The sequence below is a fragment of the Eublepharis macularius genome, chromosome 12, assembly GCF_028583425.1.
Source record: "Eublepharis macularius isolate TG4126 chromosome 12, MPM_Emac_v1.0, whole genome shotgun sequence".
Lineage (NCBI taxonomy): Eukaryota > Metazoa > Chordata > Lepidosauria > Squamata > Eublepharidae > Eublepharis > Eublepharis macularius.
This window is the reverse complement of record NC_072801.1, coordinates 29927598-29942295: the sequence shown is the minus strand read 5'-3', so window position 1 is coordinate 29942295 and position 14698 is coordinate 29927598. Positions and strand designations below refer to the sequence as shown.

The window sequence follows — 14698 nt, the reverse complement described above, 5'->3', positions numbered from 1 at the left end:
CTAATGTAGGAACTATAAATTAATTAGTTACAAAGGTGAGATGTTTAAAATTAAGGTGTGTTTGATTTTGAAACTATGCCCTTAAGGCTGTGTGTGAGAACATTTCCTCTCCTCTTGGCTTAAATTCATTTTCACAATTCACAGTTTGGGGCTGGGGGCAAAGTGTTTCAGGTTCATGGAGCAAGTGCATGAGGCATCCCGCTGGCCAGTAGCGTTGATTCACTGCTTTTAAACTTTACTATAAACTGAATTCTGCTGCTACTGCCTACAGTTTCTAATACAGCTGCACCCACTGAAATGTTCAGCATGCCAGATGTTGACACAGTTTATTCACATTATACTTGTATTTTATTGGTAAAAATGGAAATTTTAACTTAGAGGAAGGGTAAGGGAATTCAAGCTGCGTGGAGGACTTAGCCAGTCCAGTGGTATCTTTGGAGCCACTTCCTCCTCCTATAGATCTGCCAATGTCTTTACACATGCCAATGGTTAACGACGCTTATAGATGAGAGAAGCTATCAAAAGTTGTCCTGCTTCAAGGAGTACAGCCTTGGGGGCAGCTGAGGACAGGTCTCTGTTCTCCCACATCAGTCCAGTGGGCCCTGAGGATGCAACTTCACCCCCAAACAACTGAGCGCTGAGTTGTCAGAAGGATGCCTCCCATCATTCAGGAATCCAACATGCCAGAGACACGCACCTGGTCCTCCTGCCATTTAAAGCATTCCTGGAAAAATGTGGTAATATGTAACTATGCCTTCCCCCAAGCATCTATTACAGCCTGCAGGGAAACAGGTAAATTGAGGGGGGTATCTAAGGGTGGAAACTGCTGGGCCAGTGCTGAAGCCCTTAACCTCCCCCTCCCCAGTCAGTCAGCAGAAGAGGTGATGACTGCTTTCTGGCTTCTCTCTAGCTGTGCCCCCTCAACAGAAGCCCCTTCTGTCACTGGATGCATCCCAACCTGGGGTCTCTATAACTGTTATAGAACAGTCCAGCTCCCCACAGCAAGCCCCCCCCAGTAAAGAGAACCCCAGAATGAGGAGGAGGAGGAGGAAAAAACCCCTTGGCCCTCAAGAAGAGGAAAGCACCCAAGAAGCCGACAGATACCCCCTTGGCTGTTCTGTCCATCTTTCCTGGGTTGTCACTGGAAAGCTTGGCCGGGGCGGGGGAGATGGAGAGAAGACCGGACTCGCCTACCCGATTTCACTTGCGAAGCCTCTTCACGAAGGTGACCTCGTCTCGGTTCCGGATGCCGTACCTACAAGCAAGCAATGCGGAGCGATCGTCAGAGCCCGGCAAACCGCCCGGGGAGGTCGGGATCCCCTCAAGACCCATTCCCCAGCCCTCCCGCCCGCGACTTACTCGCGCAGCTTCCGTCGGTCGTCCTCCAGCTTTTCGGTGCCAAAGGCCAGACTGTAGGTCCGCCACACGTGCCTCCTGCCGGGGGGAAGAGAGAGAGAAGCGGGGGTCGCGGCCGGGGGAGAGGCGCCCCTTAGCTTAGCCAGGCCCTCAGTCCCTGCCCGGCTATCTCACCAGCTGATGTGCTGCACGCCGCCCTGGCGCTCCTGCTGCAACTGCACGAACCGCTGCACCGCCTTCTTCAGCTCCAGCACGCTGGCCTGCTGCACCACCACCACGGCTGCGCGGAGGAAAGAGGGCAGGGCGCTCAGCTGAGGCCAGGGGTGGCCTCTGCCGGGCCCCTCACGCACCCACTTGCCCCATTGCGCATGCTCAGCGCTGCCGCAGCCACTCACGCATGGGCGCCTGGAGAGCGTCTGCTCTGCGCACGCGCACCGTCATGGCTTGGCCGTATTCGAGTGCTACTTGCGAAGCGATCTCCTCTGGTGTCACCTGATTGGCGGGAGGGGAAAGAGAGCGCTCAGGTCATTGGCCGGTCGCTTGACCGACAGCTTCCCCCCCCCCCCGCCTCACGGCCTACTTGAGCGGGGAGGTCGCACAGCAGCGGGTCCCGCACGAGGCGCGCCAGGCCGGCCTGCCATAGCTCCAGCGCCTCAGCGTGCGCCAACTCCTCGCCTTCCTCTGCCATCTCGCCCCGGCGGCGGCCCGAGTGATGCTGCTCTTCTGCCCGGCCTGCGGGAACGTGCTGGTGGCCGAGGAGGGGGCGCGGTGCCACCGCTTCGCCTGCACCACGTGTCCTTACGTACGAAACGTCACACGCAAGGTGGGTGTTACCTTTCTTCCAGGGTTTCCAACTTCCAGCTGAGGCCTGGAGACCTCCCAGGATTCCAGTCAGCTCCCCTGGAGGAAACGGGGTAGGATCGATTCCCTGCTTTCCCATGGAAGTTGGTTGGGTGTCCGTTGGCCAGTCATACCCCAGCCTCGCCTACCTCACAGGGTTGTTGTGAAGATAAAAGAGTCGAATAGAACGACATGAGCCGCTTTAGGTCCTCATTTGAGTGAAAGGCACGGCATAAATGAGATAAAAATAATCAGAATTTTCAGGGTATGTTTTTGACAGTCGAAGCTGCCTTCAAATAGGAGTAGGAATGATCTTTGAGTCCTAGTGAGGTGGGAGGGGTGCTGGAAAGTAGTAAGAATGTGGAGATACAATGTAAAATAATTCGCTTGATTAGAGTAGAGGAGGAAATACAGAAAATTAGCATCTGTAGCGAGAGAAGAATCTTACGTTTCTATTCAGCATTCAGCCCTGGGGAGTGCATTGAATGAAATCAATTGCAGCAAACAGTGCTGTAAGTTTTCTTTGAAGTTTCTCTGGTTAAGACTGTGTTTCCTAGGCAGCTTCAAAGTATGGACACTGGTCATTTACCCTATTTAGTTCCCTTCCTAGGTTCTGTTCTCAAATCACCTGTGATTTCCTAACTTCCCCCATCAAGCTCTGACTGACCCCCCCCACGACCGCCTTTCTCCTCTCACAGGTAACCAGCAGGCGCTACCCAAAGCTGAAGGAGGTGGACGATGTGCTTGGGGGGGCAGCTGCTTGGGAGAATGTGGACTCCACTGCAGGTTAGTGGAATAGGGTGTAGGTGGGGTGGTGGGTGCTGTGGGCGCTGCCCTGGTCCTGATCTGACTGGCTCCTTATCTCTTGCAGAGCCATGCCCCAAGTGCGAGCACCCACGCGCCTACTTCATGCAGTTGCAGACACGCTCAGCCGATGAACCCATGACCACCTTCTACAAGTGCTGCAGTGCCCAGTGTGGACACCGCTGGCGGGACTGAGCCACACATATCTTTGCCCAAAGATGACAAACTGCTTCCCCAAAAGTCACTTTATTGAGGTTTTTCTGCCCACTACACCCACTTGTTCCAGTTCAGTTCATAGGGGAACACACGGCCCATCAGCAGAGTGCAGGCCACAGTTGGCTCATAGAAAATGGTGGAGGCCTCAGTCAGCTTGGGGCAAGCCATTTCTTCTTCCTCCAGCCCAGGCTGCGAGAACAGAGAAGTCATCTGCTGCTGCTTCAGAGAGAATTTCCGGATGCAGCCCAGCGCTTCAAGTCCCTGTAGGATCAAGAGGGAGACCTGCCTGTTATGCTCTGGCAACGCCCCTGTAGGAAGTGCTTTCTCAAAGCTGTCTTGCAACAGAACACCCCCAGGACATTTGCTCATGTCAACACTGGACAGAACTGGGTCTTTTAAGAGGTGCATCATGGTGTACAGCAAAGTTTTGCCTCTCTCCAGGTACACTGGGGAGGCCTCCCCTGCCCCTAACTTTCACATGCAGGAAGGGAAAAAAAACATGCCGGAAGTTTGGGATGAATCCACCTTTTCTGAGGTGGCCAAACAAACCTGCAGGACTTCTAGGAGAGCCACTGGCTGTAGGACCTCTAGGTAATGACGGCGCAGGGCTGATTCCGTGATGCCAGGCTTGGTCATGATATGGCAAAGCACACCTTCCATGATTCCCTTACACACTGGCTTATTCAGACCGCCATCTGCGATGCGCCATGGCCGCCCAACAAAGTAGGTATTTCCATTTGCTCTGCTGGGAGAAAAGAGAATGATGTAATAATAAGGCAAGATACTTTGGCTTGTGCTAGTAAGGTCCTTGTATGCGAGTACATGTACTTGTACCAGTCTAGCATCCTCCAACCTCCATTTAGCAACTGCACCACCTGTCAACTGTTTTGCCTTGTGCTCTAGGCAGGTCTAACCCACACCCTTTCATATTGCTACCTAAAGCCAATGAATAAAACCTGCAGTGTGATACTTATGGTGACTGGCTTCCAAGTGTTCAAATTCTCATCTATCCTCACAGTGATTTTTTTCTCATTTGAAAGAAGTAAAGCCATGAGTCTTGCAGAGGTAATTTGGTGCCTTTCTCCATTTCTGTACAGCAGATGTAGAGTGCAGCCACTGAATATGCAAGGCCTTGACAACAATGGGGCATATTTTGCATCAAGCTTTGCCCACCTGGAAATTGTATAATTGCAGGGGAGGAAGGCAAAATGGACCACAAAGTGCAACCCATTTGCTATAAAAAGGTGCCACCAGGCAGACATTCCATAAAAGCATAGCACTGGTTGTGGGAAATGGATGCAAGTGCTCCTCAGGCAGTTCAAGAGCACAGGCACAGATCTGGGTCCTTTGGATGCCCTCAGTGCAGGGAGATGTGGGAGGGAAATGTCAGATGTGTTAAGCAGGGGCTGTCTCTGGATCCCCAAAGGCCCTGATTTGGCTTGGTTCCAATCTATTTGACTTCGTTTTCTTCTGTGAAAATTTACTGGATGTAAATTTTGGCTTTGCCTGAGCAGGAGAGGGAGGCTCATTTATTTATTTATTTAATTATATTCTCCCTTTCTCATTGAAACTCAAGGCGGATTACATAGTGTAAGATCAGTATAATCAGTAGCAAGGACAAGGGCAGGCATTTCCATACAGTAAAGCAAAGGCACACTAAGGACACGCCAAAAGACCGCTGCTGCAATCCAAAGCTTTATTCATAAATGCCGAGGGTCAAAATCAAAAGGATGGGGGAGCGCCCACTCTCTCCGGCTGCTCCCAGCAGGAGATTGGCAACGGGTTTGCCTGGCTAAATTGTCCCGTTTCGCAAGGCTCACAGCTTCATCAAAAGCCACAAATGAATTCTTAGTGTAAAGCGTATTCCTCTACTACAAAGTAACCTGCTGGACAAGAGTCAAGTTTCTTCTTAGTTTTAGTTCAACAATATTTCCTCTCTTGACACTAAGAATTCATTTGTGGCTTTTGATGAAGCTGTGAGCCTTTCGAAACGGGACAATTTAGCCAGGCAAACCCGTTGCCAATCTCCTGCCGGGAGCAGCCGGAGAGAGTGGGCGCTCCCCCATCCTTTTGATTTTGACCCTCGGCATTTATGAATAAAGCTTTGGATTGCAGCAGCGGTCTTTTGGCGTGTCCTTAGTGTGCCTTTGCTTTGGAGTTTGGGACCGTTCCCCCTGTCCTTTGCCATTTCCATACAGTGTCAAGAACATTTCCATAAACAATGTCATAAGGTAAATGAAGACAAGTTTACAAAGACATAGCATTAGCAAGGATCCAATATGGGGTTGAAGAATTGCTGAAACAGAACATAATTCTAGGACTTACATTAAACAACATGAAGCACAGGCAGTATATAGGAGTACATATTTAAAGCGGCAGATAATATGTAAGGCAACATAATGGTGAAGTCTATGGTTCCTACCTCATTAGCGAAACATCTGGGACCCCTTTCCTACAATACCGCCCTCCTAGCTGAGAAAAAAGCCTTTTTGAGTAATTTGGGTTTGCATCATTTGTGGAAAGCCAGGAGCATGGGGTTTCTGCTACAGCAGTGGAAAGAGGACAGCAGACATTGCTGGCCTGTGTTTCCTTTCAGTAAAAATGGTTGCTAATGTTAGGAAATGGTTGGATACAGACTAAATTTTCTAGTGGCATAATGGAACTTTCTTGCCTTCCCCTTCCCTCTTATTTCCACCTAATGCCACTCATGAAGACTGATGGGAGAAGAAATCAGCAGGAAGGGGAATCAGTAGATACTGCCAGGTTTTTCTGGATCCAACCCTATATCCTGCTATTGCATGCATACACCATTCCACCAAAGAGGGCTATTTGCCAGCTCCAGAGCCTTGGCTCTGCTTAGACAAAGGGAATGCCCTGCACACTCACCTTTCCTCTTCGGCCTGTGTTAAATTCTCCACAGAACACTCTAGGCAAAGACCAAAGGACACAATCAGCATTAAGCGCAAAACCACAGAAGGCCACCTAATCCCCGCCCAATTGATCATATTAGAATTGCCACAGCAGATAAAAATGCTATGAGGACAACCAACAGGAGGTTCTGTAAAATGGCAGTCAGCTGACACTGATAGAATATCCTTAAAATGCAAAAGCACTGAGCAGATAGGAGGAAGATGGCAGGACAAGCCACATATGGCCCAGTCACAGGATATGGGTACCAGGCTTTCCATGCCACGGCCTAGTAGAAGCCTCAGGGCCAACATAAAAAAACAGGTAGGTTGAGGCTTGGGTTTGGAGTATCCTGCCTGTGTAAGAGTAGATTTGGGCTAGATGGCCTCGCATATACTTGCTCGTGATCCCTCCCACCCCAAGCAAGGTGAATTTACTTAGAAGTTCCTCACGCACCATTGGAGCTGCCTGGCTGTGATGGATCTTCCTGTTGAGGTTCCTCCGCAGGATCTCTACAGTCTGATCCTGCCCAACTATTCAATGCATCTGCTTCTTTCTCAGAAATACAGGTCCCCTCCTCTTCCTCCACGACCTCACCAGATTTTGGGGTGAAGCCTGGCACTTGCACATTGTGTGTTTCCTGCCCTGCCAAACAGGAGGTGCTGCCAGTGGCACCTTGAAGTGGGTCACCTGCTCCTTCCCACAGACAGGCCATGCTTCGAGCAGCATCATTTCCACCCTGATTCTCATCTAGCTCAACCTTTCGCCTTTTCCTTGCTGGTTCTTGTTCTGCCAACAGAGGGGGGATGGGGCTTTTCTGCTCAGACTCTTTGCCTTGTTCTGCAGGCTCCCTCTGGATAACTCTGCCTTTAAGATTTTTTCCAACATCCTCCTTCAAAGAGACAGAATGCAATAGCCACGGACGAGCACATTTCCTTGCCACCAACCGGGGTGTGTGGCTCCCCAATTCCAACACCAACTCCAGGTCAAGGAGGTCCTGTGGGGGAAATAAACACTTTTAGCTGTGGACAGTCTCATAAAGCACTCCTCCTTTACTGAGGTACCATAACCCTTTACATAGCTTAGCTGGATCTAATCTCCACCCACCTGCAAGAGCTTGGCACACCCGACACCCATGTCTTCATAGTGCTGGAACTGCCTGGCAAAGTCCTCCTTGGTCACCCCAAAGTGGGATGCTGCCTGAATGGTGCTATAGAGATCCAAGATGGCTGCAACCTCTCCAGTGATGTAACCGCGATGCTCCAAGGATTGAAGGAGAAACTGTTCTGCCACATCATCTTCCTGGATGCTAGTAAGCCTGGTGAAGGATTTGGGGAGGCAGGAGGCTCCAACAGGCAAATTCTCCAGGTCCAACAGATCTGAAGACACAACACACCTGGTACTTCAACCAACAGATACATGGCCTATTCTGGTTTGTAAGGAAGATGGGAGGCACAGCTTGCCCTTCCACCTGCAGCCATTCTTTCCTGCCCCCTGGATTGTTTATATGATGGTGCAGGCCAGGACAATCAGTTTGGCCACTACTGGGTACCTTCTAGTTCAGGTGCTGTTGTGCCTCCCCTGATCTGCTGAGTGACTCATTAGACTGACCTTGGCCTAGGAAGCCCTCCCACGCAGGGGTCTCTCTCAGCTTCACCTTCACCTGACAGGAATTGACGACAATGTTGTCCGTGGGGCTCAGATTCCGTGTACTGACAATGCCCGGGGAGTAATAGCCTCTCATTAGCAGGTAGTTGGTGTGCGATGCCTGGCGAGCCTTCACCTCTATGCGCGGCTTGTTTGTTGCACTCTCGTCCAAGTCATCCTCTTCGTCCTCCTCCTCCTCCAGACCCTCTTTCCCCAGGCTGCAAGAAGCACCAGGAGTCGAAGCAGATCACAAGCAACACCAACACCCCAACATCTTGTCATAATATTCCACTCCAAAGCCCTCCGCAAAAAACCAAGTGAGCTTTTTTTTTAAAAAAAAAACATTACTACACATTTAATTTTTGTAGGCATTTTATTGCCTATGTTTTTGGATGGAAGTTGCCCACAGGGAAGGGCCATCACAGGCTTGTCCCTGGTTTTATTCAAGCGCTCACTTGCTGGGAGACCAGAACAAGCTACAGGAAATTGGTGTTGTGGGTCCGGGAAACCATCAGGGAAAGGCAGTGAAGCATCATGAAGCTCAGCCCAGGACACTACTGCAGAGAAGCAGAGTATCAGGGTGTTGCAGATATTTGATTTGAATTATCTATACTCAAGTTATACAAGTGTATTTTCGTAAATTTTAAGGCAGTTCACTTTAAGGCACTTCACTAGCGAGTTATGGGAAAATACAGGTGTCCTTTTATCTTTGACAACCGATTAAAAGTAGTTGGAAAATAGAAGATAAATGTTTTTTTAATTGTTTGAAAAGACTAAATACTATCTGTTAATCTAGCTTTTTTAATACCTTCAGAACTTCATAAGAAATTTATCAGTCCAGGTGCACAATGATATCATAAATTAGCTTCAGCAAAAGATCACATGATGAAAAATATGAAGAATCTGCTAAATTAAAACCAATCATAATTTTTATATTTATTATGATAAAGACCTTAGAGATCTCTATAGACAGCAAATTCCATTAAGTATATCATAAAAAAATAGGGGTTTGATGAAAAATTTTAGGTGAGAAATATATGTCTACATGTCAATGGAAATTCCAATGCGTTTCATAGTAGATTAAATATGACGTGATTTTGAGTAATTTATATTTGTATGTTTGAGAGATGTTAAGAGATTTATAGCCAATCTTGGTGGGGGGGGGGAGGTAAAAGCACCCTGGATGCTGACTAGGAGTTACAATGGCATATTCCAGATTTACACCACTGTAACCCCCCCCTACGATGGCTCAGCGGCCCAGTGCCACTCCACCTGGGTTCTCTGCTGTTGCCCAGTCATGGTGGCTGGGGGTGGGCATATCCAGAGCATGAGTTAGTCTGCTCCCTAAGCTGTTTTGGGCACGGGAAAACCCCCTGCAGCACCAGAAAGTTATGCCATGAAAAATGATGGCAGAGCCCATAGGCTCCTATTGTAGGGGAAAACCTGCCTCCTCCGCCCATGCCCAGCCCCACTCAAGCAACCCAGCAGAGCATAGGATGCCAACTACTGTGGCGACCAAGCCCCTCCTCGGTGGCCAATCAGTCCCCCACCCACCCCACATAACCCCCAGCCGGGGCATCCATGAACTCAGGTAAGTAGGGATGTGGCTGGAGGCTCTGCCCAAGAGCCCTCTGCCATGGGGACTAAAGAGCGTGAGGTGGGAGAGTGTGCACACGGGGCGGGGCAACAGTGTGCATGGGGGAACTTTGTGAAAAATGGGGCATCTGACTAACCACCACCACCCAATTTGCCTTAGAGGTTACCTGTCTCCTGATTCCTGGCTCAGGAAGGGGCAAGGGTGCACAAACAGGTAAGAAGGAGCAGCTGCCTGTCCCGGCTTGCTCATTTACACTAGCCTTCCTACTCCCTTCACTAGCACTACTCAAACACTGGCCTCTGCGGCTGAGGCTTGCTGGAGAGGGTGTGGCCCATGCCCATCAATGAGGCAGTTGCCTAGGGAACTGTGCTCGACACAGCTGTTTTTTTTTGGGGGGGGGCTCCTGGCAGCTCATGCCAGGCTCCGTTCGACTCCTTCAGCTGGGCTCCCCCGCCCGGGCAGTGGAGAGATCACATCCGCGGGTTGGTCTGACTGGGTACTCTGGTAACTCCCCTGCAATGGTGGGTGCACAACCCCTTGACTATCTCCCTCACAGGGTCAGAGCTCCAAGCATCCATTGAAGCAGACCATCCAGATGTAGATGAGGAGCACTTTTTCACCAGAACATCCATCATCTGGTTGCCAGCAGCACCTGCGATGATGGAGCTGCTGCTGCTGCCCCCATCCATGGACACTCTCCTGGGACCTGGCAGACTTTGCGGTAGCTTGTACAAGGTCAGGCCCCTCACTACATGTCTCTGTTTTCCTTTCAGGCAGGTCGGACCCATCAGAGAGGCCAAGGAGAATGGCTGTTCCAGCCCCAGGTGATCCTTCTCAGCTACCATCCAAGCCCAGCCCAACGAGCTGTTCCTCAGGCAGCCTGTGACAACGTCACTCCTGAGACAGCAGCATGAATAATGGCTGTCATGACTCCGACAGCTACGCAAGCAGGTGTAGCTCCCTTCCTGAGTGAGGGAAGTTGGCAACATCTGTCCAGACATTCTCTTCACTTTTGGCAATTCAGTAACGTCTGTGCTGAACAACTCCCTTCCTGCCTGTTTGCTTGCCTGTGGATGATAGTAACTCCCCCCGCCCACAACTACACCCTGGGGCAGCCCCTCACCATATCCTCAGGGATGGTCCCTGACCCCAGGCTGCCAGGGAAACAGAGGCCGTGAGGATCCACCCGGCGCCTTTGTCCCAATGCCTGGCTTGGCTCTTGAACAGAGTGGGAGTCCATCAATCCCGTGGTGGCTGCACGTTTCATCCTGCGCCCCACCCCCGTGCACATGGCAGTGAAACGTGGGGTCTCATCCTTGTGTGGGGAAGGTGGGCTATCAACCTCCCAGGTGCTCAGGATCACCTGTCATATTCAATATCCCCCCACAGCTGAAGCTGGTGCTGTGGAAAACTGGGAACAGAAGATGTTTGTTCCTGCTGTAATCTCTCCCGAGCCTGGGAGCCTGCTTGACCTTGAACAATTCATGAATCACACATCCTGTTTTCCTGAATGCAAAGTTAGAGGACTGTTAGGAAATAGGAGGCAGGGGAATTAGGAGTAGCTTTGGGGAACCTATATCTGTGTGATATTTGTCGCAGCCACTAGGCCTAGCAAAGGTGGTGTAAGTGTATGATACTGGCATCTTATCAATAAAAAACTTTTACTCATGAAATGTAGTCTCTTGAGAGTTGCCTGGCATCCTTACATCTCAGCACCGCTGCATTCAGAGAGGCTAGGCAGATAGCCAAAGGAGCGAGGATGATCCATGGGGCTAGTCCATGCACTGCATGCCCACCCCCACGGGGTTCTTCACCAGTGAAAGTGGGGGTCTGGACAGGTGGTTGCCTGCCATTCCCCGTTCCAACTGGGATCGTTTACCCAGACAGTACTGGAGAAAAAGAAGAGGTGGAGGGAAGGCCATGGGTTCCCTGGATTGGTGTTTCCATGTGGAATACCAGACTGGGGAAATCAGAGTACGTGTGTGGTGGCACGAGCACGTGTCAGCTCTCTTGCAGTACTCACTGGGTTAACAGTCCCAACTGGACCAGCCCAGGTAGCCTGAGCTTGATGAGCCTCCCACTGCCAGTCTCTCTGCCCACTATCTCTGAAGGACCCTTTTGGTTGTGTTGAGCCGCCCTTTTGCCCGGGGGTGTGGGGAAGTGGGCCAGCAGCTGTGGGGGATATGGGACAGCCACCAGAGTGAGATCCTTGTGAGCACCTCCCCAGCAGGACACTAACAAGAGTGGTTATTGCCCCAAATCAATCACCTTTAAAGAAAACCTATATAAAACGTTCTATAGGTGGTATGTGACACCAGAAAAATTAACAAAGATGTACACTGAAGTACCCAATAAATGCTGGAAGTGTAAAGAGAAAGTGGGCACCTTTTTCCATATATGGTGGCTATGTAAAAAAAGCGAAGAGATACTGGAAAGAGATACATGAGTTGTTGCAAGAGGTGCTAGAAACAAATATACCCTATAAACCGGAAATGCTCCTACTAAATATAATACTGGAGAAGTTAAATAGGGAAAATAGATATTTGATAATACATGTAATAACAGCAGCAAGAATAGTATATGCCAGATATTGGAAAAACACAGATATACTAACAAAAGAAGAATTGATAGAGAAAATCTTAGAGATGGCAGAAATGGACACGCTGACAGAATTAATAAAAGAAAAAAACGGACATGATGGAAAACAAAATGGACCCCTTTTTATAGATGGGTTAAACAGAAGTATAAAACAGAGACAACTATATGTTAGCAGAATACAATCAAATGAATAAGCAGAGTAAAGAAGTACTAGAATTAAAGAATGCAGATTTATAATGATAATAGCGTAGGGAAAATAGTGTAATTATGATGGAATTGTAGAGATGAAATGAAATGTATGATTTACAACATGTATCCAAAGAATGTAAGACTTTTGATTAATTTTGTTATCAGAATAAGATGGAACTAAAACAATTAAAAAAAAAGAGTGGTTATTGCCTGGATGCCCCCTTCATCTGCATACTAAGATCCTTTGTGGAAGCTAGAGGGTCGGGGCTGGGGGTTGGGGCGCAGACCACTCCGCTCGCACCCATGTGTGCATGACCCGGGTTAGGAAGACTGGCCCTCTCCAGTGGGCCGCTCAATGCCAGCATGGAAGGGTGTTGCAAGACTATAGGCACCATGGCCAGAGCACAGCTCCCCGCCTGTGGCAAGGGGCCACATAGGGTGGCTAGGTGCCCCCATCAGAGCCAGGGGGGTGCTGCGGGCACATGATCTCCCCGATCAGTGACAGGGGCTCCTCCCAATGGATCCCCCCAGCCAGGTGCCTCAATGAGTATGCTGTGACCACAGGGGCATGTGTTCCCTGGCTGCCTGCTCTCTGGTGGGGTGGTGAAGGTGTCTATGAACAATGGGGATCCCACATTGGCTGCATCTTTGCTTGACACTCACATGCCTATTGTCATGTGGGCGGCGCAGCTGTTAGGGGATGCTGGCGTGGTTGTCAGGAGAATGGCGGGGGGCATGCCTCCTGCTGCAGCCTTGCCATTCCTTGCTAGGCTTGGCTGCCAGCATAGCTCTCCTACAAAGGAGCTTAGCGAGTGGATAAGTGGTGCCCCAGGTATATGGGCACCGGTGGCACAGTAGGCCTAAGGACTGTGCTGTTACAGTGCAATCCTAAACAGAGTTACTCTGCTTTCAATGGGCTTAGACTGGAGTAACTCTGCATACGATTGCTGTTAATTTTTATTGCATGCATATATTCATCACTAGTTGGACTTTTAATTGGCATTCATATTCTAATATCTTACTTAACTAAAAAAATAAGGATTATTTCAATAAAGAATAAAGATTTAAAATCTAACCTTTTTAAAATGCTGCCCAGATATGGAAATTGCATGCTGGATAATTCAAAAACTTTAATTGGGTATGGATAAATTAGTCTATTTCAAGGGCGACCCCTGCCAAAGCCTACCTTTTGATGACTTCATTTTCCACCATTGTGCTGTCCACCACCACAATCTGCTCCGGGATTGCCACATCCACAGAAACCAGGCCAAGGGAGAAAAGGGCCAGGAGAGCGGAGCAGTAGCCCCCAGGCCCATCCAAAGGAAAGGTCACCATTTCAGAGGCAGGCAAGTCCTCTTGGTCCTTGAAAGAAAAGCTAGCTGCTTGGTCCTGCTTGCCAGCTTCCTTGAGCTTTAAGAGAAACTGGTATGACTCGCTGCAGATTGTGCTGGGAAAACGCCACGTGAAAACTCTGGAGAGGCAAGGAACAGAGCAGGAGTCCTCAGTGACACATCTTTGGTTGCTCCCCTGGCTGGACCAACATCAATGCAGTAGGGCTGTGTCTCCTCTAGCATGCCAGGACTGGGTTTCAGAACAGAGGTGCACTGACAGTATCCTGTTTCACATAGCGGCCAACCATTTGCCCTTGAATGGCAAAATCCTCAGGGTATAAAAGCCAAGGCCTTCCTTGGCTGTGGCCTCCTTGCACTGGTATTTAGGGGTTTACTGCCTCTGGATGTGGAGTCTCCCTTTAATCTTCATGGCTAGTAACTGTTGAGGGACCTCTCCTCCAGGAATCTGTCTATTCTCCTTTTATTAAAGTCATCTATGCTCATGACCAACACTAGCAGGGAATTCTACAATATAAATATTTGTTGTGTAAAGTAGTACTTCCCTTTGTCTGTCCTGAACCTATTTGCCCATCAACTTCATGGGATGCCCCCAAGTTCTAACATTATGAGGAAGAGAGAAAAAGTTCTCTATCAACTTTCTCCACCCCATGCATAATTTTATAAACTTAAATCCTGTCTCCCATTAGTCATCTTTTTTCTAAACTGAAAAGCCCTAGACTTTTTAGCCTTTGGTCAGAAGAAAGGTGATCCAACCCCTTAACCATCTTGGTTGCCCTCTTCTGTACCTTTTCCAGTTCTGCAGTATCTTTTTTGAGATACAGCAATCAATCCAGAACTGTACAGATGAGGATGCACCAGACAGGCATTATAATACTGGTGATTTTATTTTCAGTCCTTAGCGCAGAGTTACCTTTTTCACCACTGCTGCACAGAGATGACGTTTTCATCAAGCTATCCACCACAACCCCAAGATCTCTTTCCCTCGCAGTGCCAGCCAATTCAGATCCCTTTGGCATATAATTTATATTCAGGATTCTTTGTTCTAATGTGCATCACCTTGCACTTGTCAACGCTGACCTTCATTTGCCAAATTGTTGCCTACTCATCCAATTAAGAGCCAGTCTCCTGGGGCTCTTCATAGTTATCTTTTGTTTTCCCCATAACTGATATCATCTGCAAAAGTAGCCACTAA

The 14698-nt window shown here is 49.2% G+C and overlaps 3 protein-coding genes across 6 annotated transcripts in view; 1 reads left to right on the top strand and 2 right to left on the bottom strand.

The window, feature by feature from the left end:
• Window positions 1-331: 331 nt before the first annotated feature.
• SNRNP25 (small nuclear ribonucleoprotein U11/U12 subunit 25) lies at window positions 332-2100 on the bottom strand. 2 transcript variants are annotated; one of them, XR_008598034.1, is made up of 6 exons: window positions 1937-2100; window positions 1752-1848; window positions 1531-1636; window positions 1360-1434; window positions 1105-1255; window positions 332-724 (listed from the first exon to the last, which is right to left on the bottom strand). XR_008598034.1 is itself a non-coding variant. In XM_054995461.1 (6 exons), exons 1-5 carry the CDS (start codon window positions 2042-2044, stop codon window positions 1201-1203), a joined length of 441 nt encoding a protein of 146 aa, XP_054851436.1. In that variant the 5' UTR covers window positions 2045-2100; the 3' UTR covers window positions 332-724; window positions 1195-1200. The 2 variants fall into 2 exon arrangements, 1 of the variants encoding a protein (XP_054851436.1); XM_054995461.1 differs by having other exon boundaries at window positions 1195-1255.
• On the top strand, window positions 2069-3292 carry POLR3K (RNA polymerase III subunit K). The gene is made up of 3 exons (XM_054995463.1): window positions 2069-2179; window positions 2895-2982; window positions 3068-3292. Exons 1-3 carry the CDS (start codon window positions 2069-2071, stop codon window positions 3193-3195), a joined length of 327 nt encoding a protein of 108 aa, XP_054851438.1. The 3' UTR covers window positions 3196-3292.
• GTF3C1 (general transcription factor IIIC subunit 1) overlaps window positions 3231-14698 on the bottom strand; it is a 57275-nt gene continuing 45807 nt past the window's right edge. Inside the window, exons 31-37 of one of the 3 annotated variants that reach the window (XM_054995458.1) lie at window positions 13341-13625; window positions 7735-7988; window positions 7231-7502; window positions 6580-7120; window positions 6103-6142; window positions 3766-3961; window positions 3231-3477 (exon numbers count right to left, since the gene is read on the bottom strand). In XM_054995458.1, the coding sequence (XP_054851433.1) occupies window positions 3268-3477; window positions 3766-3961; window positions 6103-6142; window positions 6580-7120; window positions 7231-7502; window positions 7735-7988; window positions 13341-13625 (1798 nt within the window). In that variant the 3' untranslated portion in view covers window positions 3231-3267. Of the gene's footprint in view, window positions 3478-3765; window positions 3962-6102; window positions 6143-6579; window positions 7121-7230; window positions 7503-7734; window positions 8328-13340; window positions 13626-14698 lie in introns of those variants that run through there. The other 2 variants (XM_054995459.1, XM_054995460.1) reach the window with 2 other exon arrangements.

Bases quoted from the DNA above. Each gene is read 5' to 3' on its own strand.
- SNRNP25 (XM_054995461.1), bottom strand. From the start codon at position 2,044: ATGGCAGAGGAAGGCGAGGAGTTGGCGCACGCTGAGGCGCTGGAGCTA. The intron at 1,849-1,936 runs GTAGGCCGTGAG...CCCGCCAATCAG, and splicing joins TGTGCGACCTCCCCGCTCAA to GTGACACCAGAGGAGATCGC. The intron at 1,435-1,530 runs GTGAGATAGCCG...TCCCCCCGGCAG, and splicing joins GGCGTGCAGCACATCAGCTG to GAGGCACGTGTGGCGGACCT.
- POLR3K (XM_054995463.1), top strand. From the start codon at position 2,069: ATGCTGCTCTTCTGCCCGGCCTGCGGGAACGTGCTGGTGGCCGAGGAG. The intron at 2,180-2,894 runs GTGGGTGTTACC...CTCCTCTCACAG, and splicing joins TACGAAACGTCACACGCAAG to GTAACCAGCAGGCGCTACCC. The intron at 2,983-3,067 runs GTTAGTGGAATA...TATCTCTTGCAG, and splicing joins GAATGTGGACTCCACTGCAG to AGCCATGCCCCAAGTGCGAG.